This window comes from Talpa occidentalis, unplaced genomic scaffold (assembly GCF_014898055.3).
Source record: "Talpa occidentalis isolate TD23 unplaced genomic scaffold, MPIMG_talOcc4v2.1 talOcc4.2, whole genome shotgun sequence".
NCBI classification, from domain to species: Eukaryota; Metazoa; Chordata; class Mammalia; order Eulipotyphla; family Talpidae; genus Talpa; species Talpa occidentalis.
The window spans coordinates 125,910,494-125,927,810 of record NW_023602073.1 but is presented as its reverse complement, the minus strand read 5'-3'; the positions used below and the strand labels follow the sequence as shown (position 1 = coordinate 125,927,810).

The 17,317-nt window shown below is 34.5% G+C and overlaps 1 protein-coding gene across 2 annotated transcripts in view; it reads left to right on the top strand.

Annotated features, from left to right (window-relative positions):
- Positions 1-17,317, top strand: part of ARHGAP18 (Rho GTPase activating protein 18) — a 172,674-nt gene that overhangs the window by 135,347 nt on the left and 20,010 nt on the right. For both annotated transcript variants that reach the window (XM_054697818.1, XM_037520370.2), the window contains exons 6-11: positions 2,457-2,622; positions 4,708-4,799; positions 8,598-8,675; positions 11,797-11,956; positions 13,534-13,616; positions 16,181-16,387. In XM_054697818.1, coding sequence (XP_054553793.1) covers positions 2,457-2,622; positions 4,708-4,799; positions 8,598-8,675; positions 11,797-11,956; positions 13,534-13,616; positions 16,181-16,387 — 786 coding nt within the window. The remainder of the gene's footprint in view (positions 1-2,456; positions 2,623-4,707; positions 4,800-8,597; positions 8,676-11,796; positions 11,957-13,533; positions 13,617-16,180; positions 16,388-17,317) is intronic.

The window sequence follows — 17,317 nt, the reverse complement described above, 5'->3', positions numbered from 1 at the left end:
ACTGATTTTAGTGAAACATTTAAGAATAATAAAAATAAGTGTTGGTCAACAGGGTTGGTTCTGACCTTCCAAAAACAAAGCGATAAGCACAACAATGAGACCAGATATGAGGAAAATGAGAAGAGTTTTTGTGTGATTTTAAGAACTCAGAGTAAATCACAGGAGATGAGAACATCAAGACAGTATTAATGTAACTCACTGAGTTTCATTCTGTGCTTTTCTTTTTAACACTATACATTTTCATTCATTGAATACTCAGGCAACAGGAACCTGTTATGTGTCAGAGAACTGATACAGTAGGGTTACAAAGTGATACAGACATCACTTCTATCCTTAAAAGGCTCACACTCCTATATCAACCCTTAACCAAACCAGAGATTTCTCCTCACCTGCTCTGGTGGACCTAGAAAGTGGAGCAGAACAGAAAGTGGAGCAATTTAGAAGATCTGAGTTTGCCTTCTCTTGTCATTGCCTGTGACCATATTTAAGTCTCTTTACTGAGCCTCAGTTTCCCCATTTTCTAAATGATGTGACTAAGGCGTAGAGGAGATATATTTTAACAATGATAACATAGCTAATAAGCGATGAATGGAGACAGGATTTGCCACCAGCCATCTGACACCACATTCTCAACCCCTCTGCACCACATCATTACTACATGCTGGAAATTCACTGTGCTGCATGTATAATGATGTATATTGCTGTTTTATTTAATGTTCTCAGAAAAAAGTTGAGAACATTGTCTTTTTCCAGTAGTGGATTCTCTTGAGAATATAGCAGGTTCTGCAGAAGAAGGTTCTAGAGAACTGTAGGCAATTCCCTTGAAGTTGACTTTTCCTGAAACAAATTAGCTGCTCAATTATCAAAAGTTGCAGGTTTTATAAATTTTCTAGGACAGCAACTCTTCAAACATTTCAGCCTCATAATCCTTAAGGCTCTTAAAAATCATTGAGAGCCTCGAAGAGCTTTTGCTTAGTCAGCAAGGAAGGTCATGTGGGTGACATTGAGAAAAATAACTTTCATGGATTTCCAGTGCTTTGGTAAAGCCCAGATTTGTGATCTGGACCAACATTGCAATTTCACATTGCTGTATCCTTTGCCGTGTTCTATAAATTTGTGTGGCTGAACAAAGAAAGAAGGCATTTGCATTTTTCTGCAGAAATTATAAATCATGAAATATTTTGAGGAATTGGAGACTGGTGTAAAGCATTATGGAATATTGAATATCTTCTGATTGACATCCATGGAAGTTCATCACTGACCTGTATTCCTGAATTATGAAATATGCATTTGTAGACTAAGGAATCGTTTATCTTTTAAATGCTTTTTAGTACATTTAAAAATATTAAAGTTAACATGAATAACACTTTTATGAAAAATAATCATTTTTAGATAATCATTAATAAGTGTGGCATCATTTTACATTTTAACAACTGTAGTAGAAGCTAGTTGGACTTGCATATCTACTTGTACATTTACTGCACCAGAAAACCCCTTTGTACAGTCACAAGAGAATGAGAGTAGATAATTTTCACCTCCGGGGTTCCTTGAAAGGATATTAGCACTGTCATGGTTCCAAGGACTATGCTTTGAGAATTGGAAAAAGAAACAAAACAAAGGGAACAAAAAGGAGCAAAGCACAGGGAATAAAAGGGAATCAGTTGAACATACTTGATCTCTAAATGAGGAAGTCAAGGATAAACCCCAGAGCTAAAACTTTGATAAACAGAGTAACCTCACAATAGTCTTCTAAATTAGGTGGTCTTATGCTACTTACCCTCCCCCATCTAGCTTTCCCCGCTCTCCTATCCCTCTTCCCCTTTCTCTTCCTCTCAGTTTTACAGGAAAATAAATAAACAAACAAACAAACAAATAAATAAAGGTTAAGCAACTGCCAGATCACAAACATTTGGTTAGAAGCTAGATGACTGATAAACTTTCTGACTAAAATCTATGCCCCTATTCTCCCTCTGCTACCCAACCAATATTATGCAGTCCTCTTAACCTACCTTATTTGAATTTTTATGACAGGTACCTGGTACATTATAGGCACTCTTCACTACTATTCTTCTCCTTTCTTCCATGTCTCCACTCCTTTCCTGTCATGGTTTGTGTTTGTCTTCTAATCTTCCTTGGTTTTTGAAAGTTAATTAACTACAGTTCCTTTTCTCTGTTGAGCTTAGTGTCTTTTGTCCCTTTAGTCACTGGTCTTATTACTCTTGCTATCTGGTCTGTTTCCATTGTCAGTCTTCAGACCTTTGAACTCCCCACAGGTTTGGAGATCATCATTGGGAGATTGCTTTTCATTTTGATTGAGGAAATTCTGCTAAAACTTGCATTGTCACTATTTTGAATATAGCTTCTTTCTATAGTTACAGTCGTTCATCTTTTATTTTAAAAAAGGAAGTAGATGCTATAAATATAAACTCTGACTATATTAATGATTTTTATTTTAGAATTTAGGATTGCCAAATGACAAAACAGGCATCACCAGGATTGGTGATCTAGCTCCGCAGGACATGAAGATTGTTTGCCAATTAGCCCTAATTGAGCTGACTGCCTTCTATGATATTTTGGGTGTTGAATTGAAACAACAAAAGGCTGCGAAAATCAAAACAAAAGGTAATCTTGAAAAACAGATTTATTTCTATAGTAGCAAGGATGATCTTGACTTTTTAGTCATATTTTCAGGAAAGTGAATGCCTACAAACTACATCAACACCTAATTACATCTGAAGTTCAGATACTAAAACATTACTTTTAAATTTATAACTTGATAAAAATGTACTCTCTTCTAGACTAAGAAAAATAAAGGCATGATCCAATATTTCATTACCATAATGAAATTTTTGTATCAATGTATCCTAATTCATATGTTGTCTTTTTAAAAATCCATGTAATTGAAAAAATATATTTGGTTTGTATGTTTATTTCTAAAAGCAGATCTTGAAAAATGACTTTAAGATGGCTGATCCTATTGATTACCTTTGTTTATTCATTTGATGGGAAATACATAAGGTTATTTGTAGCCTGTCCCTTTATTCATTTACATTCTACTTTATTTTGTAAAAACACTCTTTATTAAGAAAATAATTCCATTGTGGCACACAAAACTGCTAATTGTATTCATCATAGGTTTATGTAGTTTTTCTTTTATAATTAGCTTGTAACCATTTCATAAACAGGTCTGTTTTTTATAACATGATAGAAAATAGACATCTCTTCAGTTTTTGTTTTTTCAAGGTTATTTTGGTCTGGAAATCCAGGTAATTCTCTTTGATAAAGCTTTACTATTTAGGAATCTCTGTCCTCTTTTTTTTTTTTTTTTTACCTTAAAGGTATGTGTTAAAGAGAAACCAAGAATGAGGATTAGTGAGTTGCTATGGTAACATTAGCAAAGCCTAGTATTCATCTGATTTAAGTTTTAGAGGCAATTTCTCTGTAGGACTGAAGTGTACCTTCCCTTCAAGTTCTGTCTTCCATGCTGGGCCCCTGCAGACCTCATTCTGTGTTCAGTTCTCTCTTAGTTTTTAGCTTAAGGCTTGGGATGGTGAATTCATGAGTTAAACAGTGCTTCTAGTTTTCCATACATTCTTTATGGATAGTGAAGATTTCAGATGCTTTTTAAGAAGTTCATCACAAAGCCATCTCCAAATATGAAATAGATATATACTGTAAACAGCTGTGATACAGTGCTTGAGACTTAAGCTAGCTTTGAAAGTTTTTAATTTTTAATCCTGGCAGAGATAATATGTTAACCCATTCTGATTAAGAGTATCACCATTAGTAGAATAGCTTTTCTATCTTTATTTTTTTTTTTTGTATCTTATTCAAGATGTTTATTATAAGTTTTACTTTGACATTTTTCAAGAGTGCATCTTAATTCTTAAACCAAGTCTTATTTACTGGGAGACTATTACTCTATTGAATGATGTCTCAATTGATGTCACAATGTTGTCTGTCCTCAGATCACAAGAAATCTCCTTTTCTAGGTTCACAAATGATTTTTGTCTCCCCTGATAATGTGTGTTACACATTTGTGCTAACTATTTACTTAGTGATGAGGCGGTTGGGAGTTTCTGGTTAGAAGCTATGCTCATATGAGACTTAAGGCATATGGTTTGAAATTAGAAAATTATCGTTTCTCACCTGCCATTTCTTCTGGAATTATTCTCAAATATATAAAACTACAAATTTAAATTCAAAATTACTAAATTTCTACTGTCTTTTGCAAAGAGAACCATTTGTATGACAAGGCCATGACATTGGACAGTTTCTCAAAAAGCAAGTCCATATTTTGCTATGTTGTAGAAAGTATAATTAAGCAAGAGATGAGTGACATTTGCTGTTAGTCAGAACTTTTAATTTGATTACATTTTGTGAGCTATTTGCATATTTTGAGTACTTCCACAGAATTTTGTTTGCCTTATATAGCAGTTTATGCTTTTCAAATTATTTTGATGATTATTTACAATCATTTGTTTAGTTGTCTTTCCTTACTAGATTGCTTCATAAGTGAGGGTGAGAATTTTGGGGATGTGCATGCCTAACAGGTAGACAATGTCATTGACTCAGTCGGTGCTCAATAAATGCTTGTATAATTGGATGATAATATCAGACATCTTAATGTCTTAACAGTTTTGGATTAATGTATTATATGGTTTGATTCATGTGACAAGACTTTATTTTTTGTTGTTGTTTTTGCAGATTCTGGCCTTTTTGGTGTTCCATTGACAGTATTACTAGAACAAGATCAAAAGAAAGTTCCAGGAACTCGAATACCCTTGATATTCCAAAAAGTAAGTAAGCTTGAATGGGTCAACATAGAGAATGTACTTAAGCTAATGGTTGTTTTTGTTTTTATTTTTTGCATTCATACTATTACAGTTTTCCCATTGATATGCTCTTATATTTTGTACTATGATTTTCAATCTAGGAAACAAATTTGTTTCAAAGGCTCGTAATTTTTATTTCACCATGATGCTTTCTTTGTTATTACTGTAACTGTGATTACCTGGCATCATTTTCCTGTCTTATATTAGTTGGCTTTGTATAATTGAGATTTCAATTCTATAACACATAGGAGTGGGAACTGCTTATAAATTTCTAGGGAATAGAATCCTCATGAATATTTCATGCCAGTATGTATTTCCCAAGCTTTCCTATTTACAGTGAGGATGTCCAATTTAATTTGCCAGTATCTACTTCTAAAGTAGGCAAAGAAACCATAAAGTAGAATTAGAAAATGATTGCTAAGCTATCAAGTCACTTGTGTAGTCAACACTCAATTATTTATAAGGGGATTATCTATGGCAATATAAAAATTTCCATCTAACCTCCAAGTCATCATTGTTCAGACACACAGATTGCATTTGATAAAGACCAGGAATGCATGGTAACAAAGGCAGGTCAAATCAGTTGTAGATACTCCAGGCAGATCACAGTTTCCCAAAGTTTTGGTGATAGCAAAAGTAGCAATGGGAACATAATTCATTTCCTCAACAACCTCATCCAACACTAAAACTCAACCCACTTGGCAGCAATTCTTCTACTGTTCGAAGATTTACTCATCATACCTGCTAACCACTGATTCTTTTATTTCTCATATTCACCATATGGACAAGTATGTACATTAATGTTTCTTCTGATGAACTTTGTTTTATACAGTTTTTCCTACTCACCAACCTTTGCAAGAACTGCCTGTAGAACCATCTCTGAACCATCTCTGATAGTTACCAACAATGTCTCTGATTAATAGAGAGATGCTAGCCATATAGGCCATGTAATTAAATTCAATTAATGTCAAGAGAGGTGTAAATTACTATACACATGACTGTACAAAGCAGGTGTTTCCACTATATCCTTTCCAAATGTGTTAGAAGTCCAATGCACTATATGTGTTAGAGCTCTCTAGAGAAACAGAATCAATAAGACAGATAGGTAGATAGATACATAGGTATTAATAGTAATAGCATAGGCCAGGATAGCATCAGATTTCTTGTCATTGTCTCTTGGAAATGTTTTCTAATGTATTATGTTTTCTAATTTATTTAGTTCATTATTTCTGATCTATTCAGTGTTCTAGAGTCAGTGCCTCCCATTTTGAAGTCATTGGGTAATATTTTTGTTCATAAACAAAATAAAAGGGAATATAAAAGTCTACTGTTAAATACTTCTTGCATTCCCTCTGAAACAAAAAATCACAGTAATCTATCAAAAATAGTTTTGATTTAACTGACAACTCAATTAGATATTCCCTCAAATGTATAGAAAGGGAAGAATTTATAAAAGCATTTCTAATCATTAGGTGGTGATACTTTCCCAATTATCAAAAAAATACCTACAAAGGACTTTCACAATGCTTATCTAATATCTGTGAATTGTATTTGTTTTTCTTGTATGCCTCAGAGGCACATTGTTCGCACCATATACTGAGAAAGGGTTAGGAAAATATAAATGATTTCATATTTTATCTATGGAAAATTCCTATTCTAACTGTCAAACTTACGAGTTTGACATTTTCATTAAAAAAAGAAAATATTTTTTATCCAAAAAAAGTTTGACTTCACTTTGAATTCATTTGTATATTCATATAACCAAGTAGTATACATTTTGTATGAGTGTTATTTATGCTATGTATGTATGCTAATATATTAATATATGTATTCTATGAAATTTACTGATGAATTTTAGGATGTACTTTTATGATAAACTACATGATTAAATATGTTGATCAATACAAAGTTATTTTCCAATTTCTATTTTGTCTTAAATATGAAAGGAAAACTGTAAAATATTTATTATTTTTATTTTAATAATGCAACATAAAGTAGTATCTAAAAATGTTACTCAAAATGAAAAATTTGAGAAAACATATGGCATTCTTCAGATAGTATATGTACATAACTCCATTGAATGTGCCCATTCAGCTTAATTAGATAATAATTCAAATATTAAAAATTTAATAATTACTCCATTCAGTTATTTAGAAATCATCAATTTTTCTTGTATATTTAGTAAAAGCAAAAGGCAAATCCTGCCAAAATCAAATTTGCTCTAGCAGCTAGCATATAATTTTATATTTCATAAGGTAAAATTTCATAAGGTAAAATAAAAATAAAATGGCTTATACATTGAATATGTTTTGCATATTATTTGATAAATTGGTATTAAGTCCTTTATTGATAAATGCCCATTTAATCAATATAGTTCATGCACTTTTTTTTCTTTTTGGTTGAGGATTTTTTACAGTGTAACTGGAAAAAAACATGTTCTTGGAAAATAATTGCAGTTGAATTTTTAAGAAGTCATTTTCAGCTTTGTATGGTTAAAGATGCTTCTCTTTTCAGCTAACAATAAATCCTTGGAGAATTTTGATACTACTGTAGGCTTTATTCTTACCTGTCTCCTTCAAGATCAGTGTATTCTTTGATTGTAATCTAAGATAGATGAGGTGAGAACATTAAAGAAAAATTGCCATCTCTTCTCATGTCTGCATGTTACATACAGAATATTTCAGAACATCTAGGCAAAGGTCAAAAGACCTTTATGTGATGCTTTTTTCCAACAGACACTTTATAAACAAGGGGAAAACAGTAAGCTTTATGTTGTTTGTGGGATCTTGATTGATCAGTAAGGGTTTCCATGATTGAAATTCCATTCTCTTGGCTCTCTAGAGGATTTTATGCCTTAGGGTATGCAGAAAGTTTAGTAAGATTGGGAATGAGTAAAGAATAGGGTTTTCTTTTATAAGTAGGAGAAGGTTATTCTGAAAGGATGAGGAGTGGAAGGAAGAAAATCCTATATTGATTTTAGAAATGCCTTATATTTAAACTGAGGACAAGGAAATTCTCTTAAAATAGCAGTATACTCCTATGAAACCTTTGTGCACAGGGAATGCACATTCCAGTTGGAAGATCACTTCCAAGAAACTATCCAATCTTTTATCTTCTTTTTAACTCCAACAGTAGTCATTGTAATGTTAACAGTCATGGGCTTCTTCCTTATTTAAAAAAAAAAAAAAATCTTTGTTCTTTTAGTGGGATTCTGGAGATAGATCTGTATGTATTTATTGGGATTTAGAAGTCTTATATAAGCACTCCTTTTTATTTAGGTTTACCACCACAAGCTTAAAAACTTAAAAATTAATATTTGCAAACAGTTTTTTCTTCATGTCATAAATAATTCTTTCTTTGAACTAAAAATGAAATGTAAAAGTGCAAATACTGGAATTTCATGAGATCTCTTTGATTGCAGAATGTACAATTTTGGAAAAATAGGAGAAATGGATGGTCTTAGCTGCTTTTAAACAATGAACATCTTCATTCTCTGTTTGGAATAACACAGCTGTTGTGTGAAATTATAGACTTTGGTCATAAAGGAAAATAAAACCCAACTTTTTCTAAATTGTAACTGAAGTTTTGGAGCTTATTGGTTTAAAGGATCGTGGTAGTGCAATAGCATTCAAAACTTGGCAAAATCCAGTTTACATGTCATTGTAATCAGTTTTCATTTATTTATATGTGAAACAGATGTGAAATTTGGAATCGTACCTGTTATAAATACCAAAATCAGAATGTTCTTTTGTTTATACACAGCTGATTTCTCAAATTGAAGAGGGAAGTTTGGAAACTGAAGGCCTCTTAAGAAAACCTGGTGCTACCGCTAGGATCAAGGTGACCTCTGGTTCTATTAATGTAAAACTTTATTGTTTAATTATATTTTTTGTATTTTAAATACTAACTTGTCTTCCCCTTTCTCTTCCCATTGATCATAAAATACATAAAATATTAATAAAAGAAAACCTTTTAACATTTGGTTTTCATATATACTTTACAGTATCTTCTGATCTTTGTAAATTTTGATTTTTTTTCAAAATTACCATTTAACCTGTAATAGCACTATGATAAATCAAAAGGCAAAGGAACAAAAATGTAATTTCTCTACTGTGAAAGCACAAAATAGAGACAAAAGTAAACAAAAGGCAAGAGTTTCCATCATTTAAAGAGAAGAGAGCAAAATATTAATTAATGGGGCCTGGGCATAGACTTAATTAGCACAATAACAATTGAGTTAAAAAAAAAAAGAAGAGGAAGAATGATAAACTCCACCAGGTGAGCAGAATGTGAGACATGACATTAGTCCCCAAACATTATTAGTCTAAATGAGCTGGCAAGATGAGACTCTGTCTCAATCACTCTCAGCTCCTTATCATGCTGGATTCAGGGTGACTGAATGGGGCTAGTGAAGGAGGCAGGATGACTCCCTGATTTCACAGTTGGAGACCCCCTCCCTTTCTTTTCTTTCAACACAGCTTTTCCTTTGCACTCTCCCAGGGTGCTGCATGTCCTCCTTCCTTCTCTCTCTTGCCCAACTCCTGCTCTGAGAAATAACACATTCCACTGATGTGTAATAAGGGGAAAATAACCTTAGATGTGATGCCTAATGCGCATGCCTCCCAGAGGACCTGCATTTTCCTGGGGCCTCCTACCTGAAATTTTCACTCTATCTGGAACATATATCTAGGGAAGGGTTTTGGTTAGCAGTCATTATACTTTTTAGTTGTCTCTTACAAATCTGGTTTTACCTATAGCTGAGATAGTATGTCACTGCCTATATCCAATATATTGTCTTTCTGAATGTGCATGTCTAAGAGAAAATAGGGCAGAAGGAAGGGAGAGGCTCTACTTCCTGAAGACCTATTCTTTATGAAATCTTTAGAGCTGAATCAAGAAGAAACGACAATTGATAGGGGCAGCCTCTCTTGCCTGTGATTATGGCAGTGGTGCTGCCAGGATAATTCCAAGGCCTACATTCCAGTTTGCACCTCCTGTTTATTTTGATAAGATCCCTCAATGTAGGATGCTAGTTTCAGCCTACTTTGTTCTTCAATACTTAGTTTAATCAGATTCCAGTAATTTGATACACCCACTCACACATTCCATTCAACCTATGTCCCCTGGGCTTGGTATCTGGTGCACAGAGGTCCCCAAACCACTCTGAAGCTCTTGTAAGTTTGATAAGTTGCCATTGTCTCACTTCGTTTGTGAGAATCCATGGCACTTTCACCACCAGTCTATCACGGACATGGGGTATGATTTTGAGAGAAGTTCTGTGTACACTTTCTTTTTTTTTTTTTTTTAATTTTTTTTTTAATAGAGGCATGTTTTATTTATTTATTTGTTTGTTTGTTTTGTTTATACAAGCACTGGGTACAGTCAGAAGCGCGGGAGGGCGAGAGAATTCACCAGAGCCAGAGCGGGGAGCAGAGCAGGCAGAAGGACCGAAGCACACTGCTGAGGGGAGCAGCGGGCGGCAGGAGAGGTCTGCGCGCCATGTGGGACCCTCCTCCGGTGGCCGGGGAGCAGCCGGGGATCGAACTGTCGCCGCAGAGGTCGCCGGCAGCTTCGCAACCCAGCGCTCAACCACTGCGCCACCGGGGAGGCCCTGTGTACACTTTCTTACAGAGAAACAATCCCTCAGAAATAGATAACGTGACTTCATATTATCCAGATCAGCAAGAATCCCGGTTCTCAGTTCCCTGTTGAGAACTCTCGCTGGAGGCTGTGGAGGCCAACTCACAGGAGTCATGGACACTTTCACTTGAACACAGACAAGTCAGTGCTGTGTGTATTTGACATTGTGAAGAGAAGGCTGGCAGGACAAGTCCAACTAAATGCAATTTCTAAGGTCAATTAAGTGAATTCAGCTGGTTCAACTCCTCAAACCAGCCTCTTGTCACATACCAAATTATGCAGCTGGTCATTTTAAATAATCTAAAGATAATAGCTTAAGTTATTGATTACCTTTCCTCACCCCTAGTCACCAAGTTTTTTTGTCCTCCTGTCCTTCCTCCTATCTCCCCCTCCCTCCCTCACTGTCCCTCTCACCCACTGTTCATTTCTAGGTTCTCATTTATGTATTTCACCAATTTACAAAGATAATTGAGGTAGAGGATGGGGTTGTGTTGGGAAGAGAAAGTGTAATAATTTGTGTCACATGAAGAACAAAGGACCTTCTTTGGGAGAATAATTCCAAATAGTAGGAAGAAGTGACAGAAACTTGGAAAGATTTCTAACATAATAGGATTTATGCCACAGTGAAAAAGCATGCAGAAAAATAGTAATTATGAAACAAAATTGACTTATTAATAATAATTTTCCTGACAAATTTTGTGGTGTTCTTGAGGTAAATGAGCTCTAGGTATTTCTAATTCTACAATGGGCTCAAACTGTTTTCTGGCATTAAATGGCCATGTCACTTACAGCCTATGCCTTAAAGACAGGTGTATTGATGTATTTTCATGCTTTATTTGCTATAGAATTTGGGTATCCGTTTCCCGAGGTGACTAATCAGAGATAGCTTCTGCTTCAGGCCAGAAATTGATTATATATTTTGCTATGTAATATACTTCTAAATAATTTAAAGCACAGCTTTGTTTTTTAATGATTTTTTGAAATTGAATGAAAAATTATAGTATCTAAGTAAGGTCCCTGATGGAAAGCTCATTTTAACTAATCTTTTAATTAAACTTAAACTTCTTAAGGTTTATTGAATGTCCAGAAAAATGCACAAAGTATTTAAAATTTTTTTGACTTCAATCTTTATTGGTAAAGTACACTTTGGGTGGGAGGAGTAGTATTTTTCTTAGTAACAGAGAAGTATTGGCTTTTAGTGCGTGAAGATGTCCTTGCTAGAGATAGAATCTCTTGTAAATTGGGAATTGTCTCACTCTCAGTAGGAAGAATATGCACTTACTGGTCATGTGTATGTGTTTTTTTTAATTCTATCTTTCAGAATCTATGCCATGAACTGGAAACAAAGTTTTATTTAGGGACTTTTAATTGGGAATGTGTCCAGCAGCATGATACAGCCAGCCTGCTGAAGCTCTTCATCCGGGAGCTTCCTCAGCCGCTGCTCAGTGTAGAATACCTCAAAGCCTTTCAGGCTGTCCAGAGTAAGTGCCATCCCTCTTTGAAGCAGTCCTTCCTTGTACTGGTGCCATCCATATTAATTGTTTTAATGATATTTTGCATCACAGAGACAATAGCCAGCTATATTTGGATAGACATACTGACTCATTGATGTTAATGGGTGTTCAAATGCCCCACTTTCTTTGCCTTCATAAATATACATCTTTGAGTAAATAGATAACAGATTGTTCTCTTTGGGTATAGTTTAATTGCATTCCCTTTAAGTAATACAATATCTTTTACTGTTAAAGCCTGGAAACTTCACATTTCTTTTACAATAGAATGAGTCACATAAGATTTCTGATACATTTTTCTTGCCAAGTGTTAAAAGCAACACTTACTAGAGAAACTGTGGATTAACAATTATCATAAAAGCGCATGGATATGCGACAGAGTCTGTGATTATTTCCTGAAAAGTTAAATTCCAAAATTGTCATGCAGAAGCATGGAAGGAAGCATTTGGCTGCCTCACTGGTAGAGGGCAGCAAACTGCTTATGTCTTCCCATTTCATGGTCTTGGGCAAGCTCCAAATTAGTTTCTTGAATAATTCTTGATTCCTTTTCAGTGAGCACAGAAATCTCACGAGGTTGATGTACAAGCCTTGTTATCCCTTTTGCTCCTAGAGGTCATCAAAAGGGAAAAATGCTGTCACTACATTCCACTGACCATGTCTTTATCCAAATTAGGACATTTGAGAATAAAAGGGGGCCTGGGAGTACTACTAATGACTATGATAAGCTACAGAGTTAACTAGGATTTCCCCAGACAATCTTAAAAATATGTTATTAAGTTGATTCCCAAGTCTCATCCTGTATTATGAGCTCATTTCAGAATTTATATGAAAAACATGTCTGAAATCATCTGTTTAAAACTTTATTAATGGTTAAGTTTTGCTGTTTTTCATATATTCTTTGGATAGGGATAAAAGGGCCAAACTTTGTCCCTGAAATACAAATGCCAGTATGACTCCAAATATCTAGAAGCATTGCTTAAATGGGGCTACTGAAAATGATGAGTCCCAATGATAATAACACACCTCTCTGACTCTTTAATGCTCACTGGTTATCTGATTCATTCCACAAATGTTCATTGAGTACCTATTATGTTCCAGGCTCTATTTGACTTATTTCTGTTGGAATATATGGACTCTGACCCTGCAGTTTGTTCATTCACCATTTACGAGAAACAAACTTAATCGTTACAGATGTACACTGACCATATCATGGAAGGGCCACTACGTGCTTTCATTAGGGGATAATTGTAATGCAGAAGTTAAAAGTATTTCCAAAGCACGGTTGTGTGTCTGCAAACATAAGTCCACTCATCATATGATCACAGTTGGAAGTGAGCATTCTGAGAGAGGAAGTTCTAAAGCAACAGCTGCAGCTCCTTCTCTTCCCCAAACACAGTCTCAGCAAGGCTCACTGCTCAGTCATTGTGTCTTACATTTCACAATGATGTTTATGCCAAATAACTTTTATTCTTAAAAAACTGAAAAAGGAAAGTAAGGAAAAATGTTCAGTAAAGAAAAGAGTTCAGATATCTTTAATCTGTCTGCAGATCTTCCAACCAGGAGACAACAGCTACAGGCTTTGAACCTTCTTGTCATCCTCCTACCCGATGCAAACAGAGATACACTAAAGGTCAGCTGGATTCATTTACATTAAATATCCCTTAGAACTGTGCAGAGAGAATTTTCATTATTTGTGGCAAAACAATACAATGTTTATCATGGAAATGGTAGTAATAGTCTGTGAAGAAAAGACCGATATTTAAGGGCAGATGGTAAGAGTAGGTCTTTAACTCTTTATTTGTCTGGTTAGTCATGTTGCTAGTATTATAGGGTGTTTTGGTTTTTAATTTTCACTATGATTTTCTTCTACCAAAACAGATTATTGAGGTTCATTTGTAAATAGAAATGTAGACTCTTTTTGGATCTTTCTATTTTTCTGTATTTTCTAATTTTTAAAATACATTTATATTAGTAAAGGAAAAAATGAATGTTTAAGAAAACCCCCAACATCATCAAATATAACCCACTCTTGCCTAATGTCACCATTATTTGTATTGTCAAGCAGTAGAATTTTAAGTAAAGTTCTGATGATTATATAATGTTGGGTTAGCCAAGAGATGGACCAACTCAAACAAATTGTTCTATTTTTCTAATGGCTTACATGGAGTTTCTGATTTATGTCATTATATCAAAGTGATTTAAAAATGGTGAAGCTTTTATAATAATCATTGTATTCCACACAAATTCATTTGCTTTAATGGGGAGCATTTAATAAAGTATTTATAAAAGATTTAATTATAAACTTTTATAAAGAAAAACAGAAAACTTTAAAAATATAACTTAGAAAGAATATTTACCTTAAGTTTTGCTGTTGCCTTAGAGATTTTTTTATACAGATAAGGTTAGAAACTTTGCCCTTTTACCCACTATATTTCTTTCTATTTAAAATGAAAGTTCATGTCAAGAAATTTCATGTGAGGAAAACAAAATTACCAGTTGGTAAATCTTAGGAATTTTCCCTGTTCCTCATTCAGACTCTTTGATCTGTAACTTAGGTGAGTGATCATTCTCTCATGCCTATGGAATGGATGTTAATACTTGTCTGAAATTTTCATTAAAACTGGCTAATTAAGCTATGCAAGATTAAATAAATAATATTACTTGATTTTCTTTACTTACTTGTATTTTCCAGTTTTTTACCCCAAAGAATTTCCCACCTTATTTATAAAAGTGTTCTTCCAGTTACCTTATATGCAAAAATCAAAACTATTTTATTAGTTACACATCTACACATATATACACACACTCTAGTATTCTGGAGTAATATTTTAAATAACTTGTTGCATATTCACACCACAGTTAAAGTGGTTGATTACCTAATGGCTGTAATTTATGCTTGTAAAGAAGGGATATACTGGTCCCAAAATTATTATTTGGGTGTCTAGAACAAATTAAATATTTGTTTCCAAAATTCACTAAGTAATCTTTCATCCTCATTTGAGAATGTATTGTTTTTTATGAAATTGTATATAGATTATAATTTAATTCTATGAGCACTGTACCAGAAATTAGATGCATAAATCTGGTTACGAGATACTAAAGCCTTTAGTGTGTTTCAATTTTTTGAGGTCTATAAAGCAGCCAAACTTGATCCATGATCACCCTGTTAGTGCCTACGGGAATCCACCCTGTTTCCACCTCCCTTACCTCACTACCCACCCCCACCTGTTTTTAAATTCTCTGAGAGATTAACACAGCTTTGTTTTATGTTTTTGTTTTCTTTTTTTACCCCTCCCCTTTTTTAAACTAAACCTGAAAATGTGACTCTTTAGTAGTTAAGATTTCAGAAACAAAAGCCAAATTAGACCTGTAATTAAATTCCTCTCTAACATACACTAATTACATGACCTATGCTAAGAAATTTATATTTGCTAAAACATTGTTTTCTTTTCTGCAAAATGGCAATAATTGTGATAATTGAGTAAAGATTAAACCAGATGTTCTCCATGATGTGCTTAAAACAATGTCTCACCCATAGTGAATATTGAATATTTGTGCAGTTATTATTGTTCTAGACCAAAAATCAACAAGTAGATGTGAAGTAGTCAAACTAAGCACTATCTAGTCCTATTCTAGTGAAAAGTTTCTTTTCATTCATCACTCATTCATTCAATTTTTAAAAGCATTCTCTTCTGTTGGTGTGTCACTGCTCTCCCTCTTCTATCACTATTCCCATTCATTTTAGATTTCCTGTCAACTAACTTTTGAGTCCCTTAAATACAAATGAAACTTGGATTGAATGAGTCTTTTTAAAGCAATCTTAAAAAAAAAAAAATTCTTAGAGATAAAGGCACTGCACTTCCTGAAGCAAGTGAATATTTATATAAGATTTTAAATTTAGTGCTCAGTGACTTCAGTGGGCTAGAGGTCTGACATGTCTCCATTTCTGTCCCTACCACCTCTTTTGCTGTGTGTCTTCTCTGCTTTAGCCCCATCACCATAGTTCCTAATAGAAACTAAACGCTGCCAAGTGTTTCATTAACCAAGTGGGGACACTTTGACCAAGTGGTCTATCAGATGTCTCTTCCGGATTGTGGTTATGTGCTACTTATAAATAAAATCCCTGTATGTTCAGTGCTTTCATTTCTTATCTTCATGTTCAACACAAATCTCAAAGAGTCATTTCTATTTCAGGCCCTGCTTGAATTTCTTCAAAGAGTAATAGACAAGAGAGAGAAAAATAAGATGACCGCCATGAATGTAGCAGTCATCATGGCTCCAAATCTCTTCATGTTTCACACATTGTGCCCAAAGGGCAATGAACAGCAAGAACTTGTAATGGCAGCCGGGAGAGCGTCTACCATGTTCTTATTGATTAAGTATCAGAAGGATCTGTGGACAGTAAGTATATATATTTAAGCTCTAGTAGGGGCAGGATGGCACTGAGCAGGATGTCTGTGATTCTGCAGATGGGTAAAGGAGGAGTCCTGGAGCCCTCGGTGGCTTTCTTAGGCTTTCATTGAGCTTTACATGCAGTGTGGCAAACAGGTATACGGCAGGCAAGGGTGCCAGGGGTGCCAGGAGGCCAGTAGGCCTCCAAGCACCTGGCAAGTCTTCACTCTGTACTTCTCTCTGTCTCTCTCTTCTGGCTTTCTTTCTCCCCTTCTCTCTCCTGCCTCTCTCTCCTGCTTCTGCTTCTATCAGTGAGTATGGTGACTATCTCAAATTACCCCTCCCATGGCCCACAGAAATAATCAAGATAGTTTGTAACAATGTAGCAACTGCAGGTGCCCCATCAGGCAGGGCAATCCTAATGGTGGGAGGGCAGAAAAACCTGAAAACCATTTACCAAACCATGTACCCTACAGCTCTGTTAATGAATAATGACGTCTAGATTCTGAAATCCTCTTAATCCAGCATCATATTCTTTATAAACAGGTAGCTGGTAATAGGTGATTTCAAAAATTTCAAAAATGAAATTTCAAAAATTTCATTTTATTGAATCCCAATTTTTAAAATGCCAGCATTATTTCATGAAATGTTCGGTAATTTTTTAAAAAAATTTCAAGTTAATGGTAACTGCATATGAGTGGAGAAATCATCTATTGTACGAAAATATACAATAATGTAAGAAAATTTAAATAAATAAAAAGATCTCTTAATAAAAGTTAAAAAAATCTCAAATTTTGCTAATGTAGTCTTTGGGTTCAAATTTTCCAGGATTTTGCTAGATGTCTGTGAGCTCTTGTTTATTGAGGAGGAGGCTTTCTTTCTCATTTGACAGTAGAGGCCAGCTGGCCACTAGAATGGGAATGTAGGTGATTAGAGCTA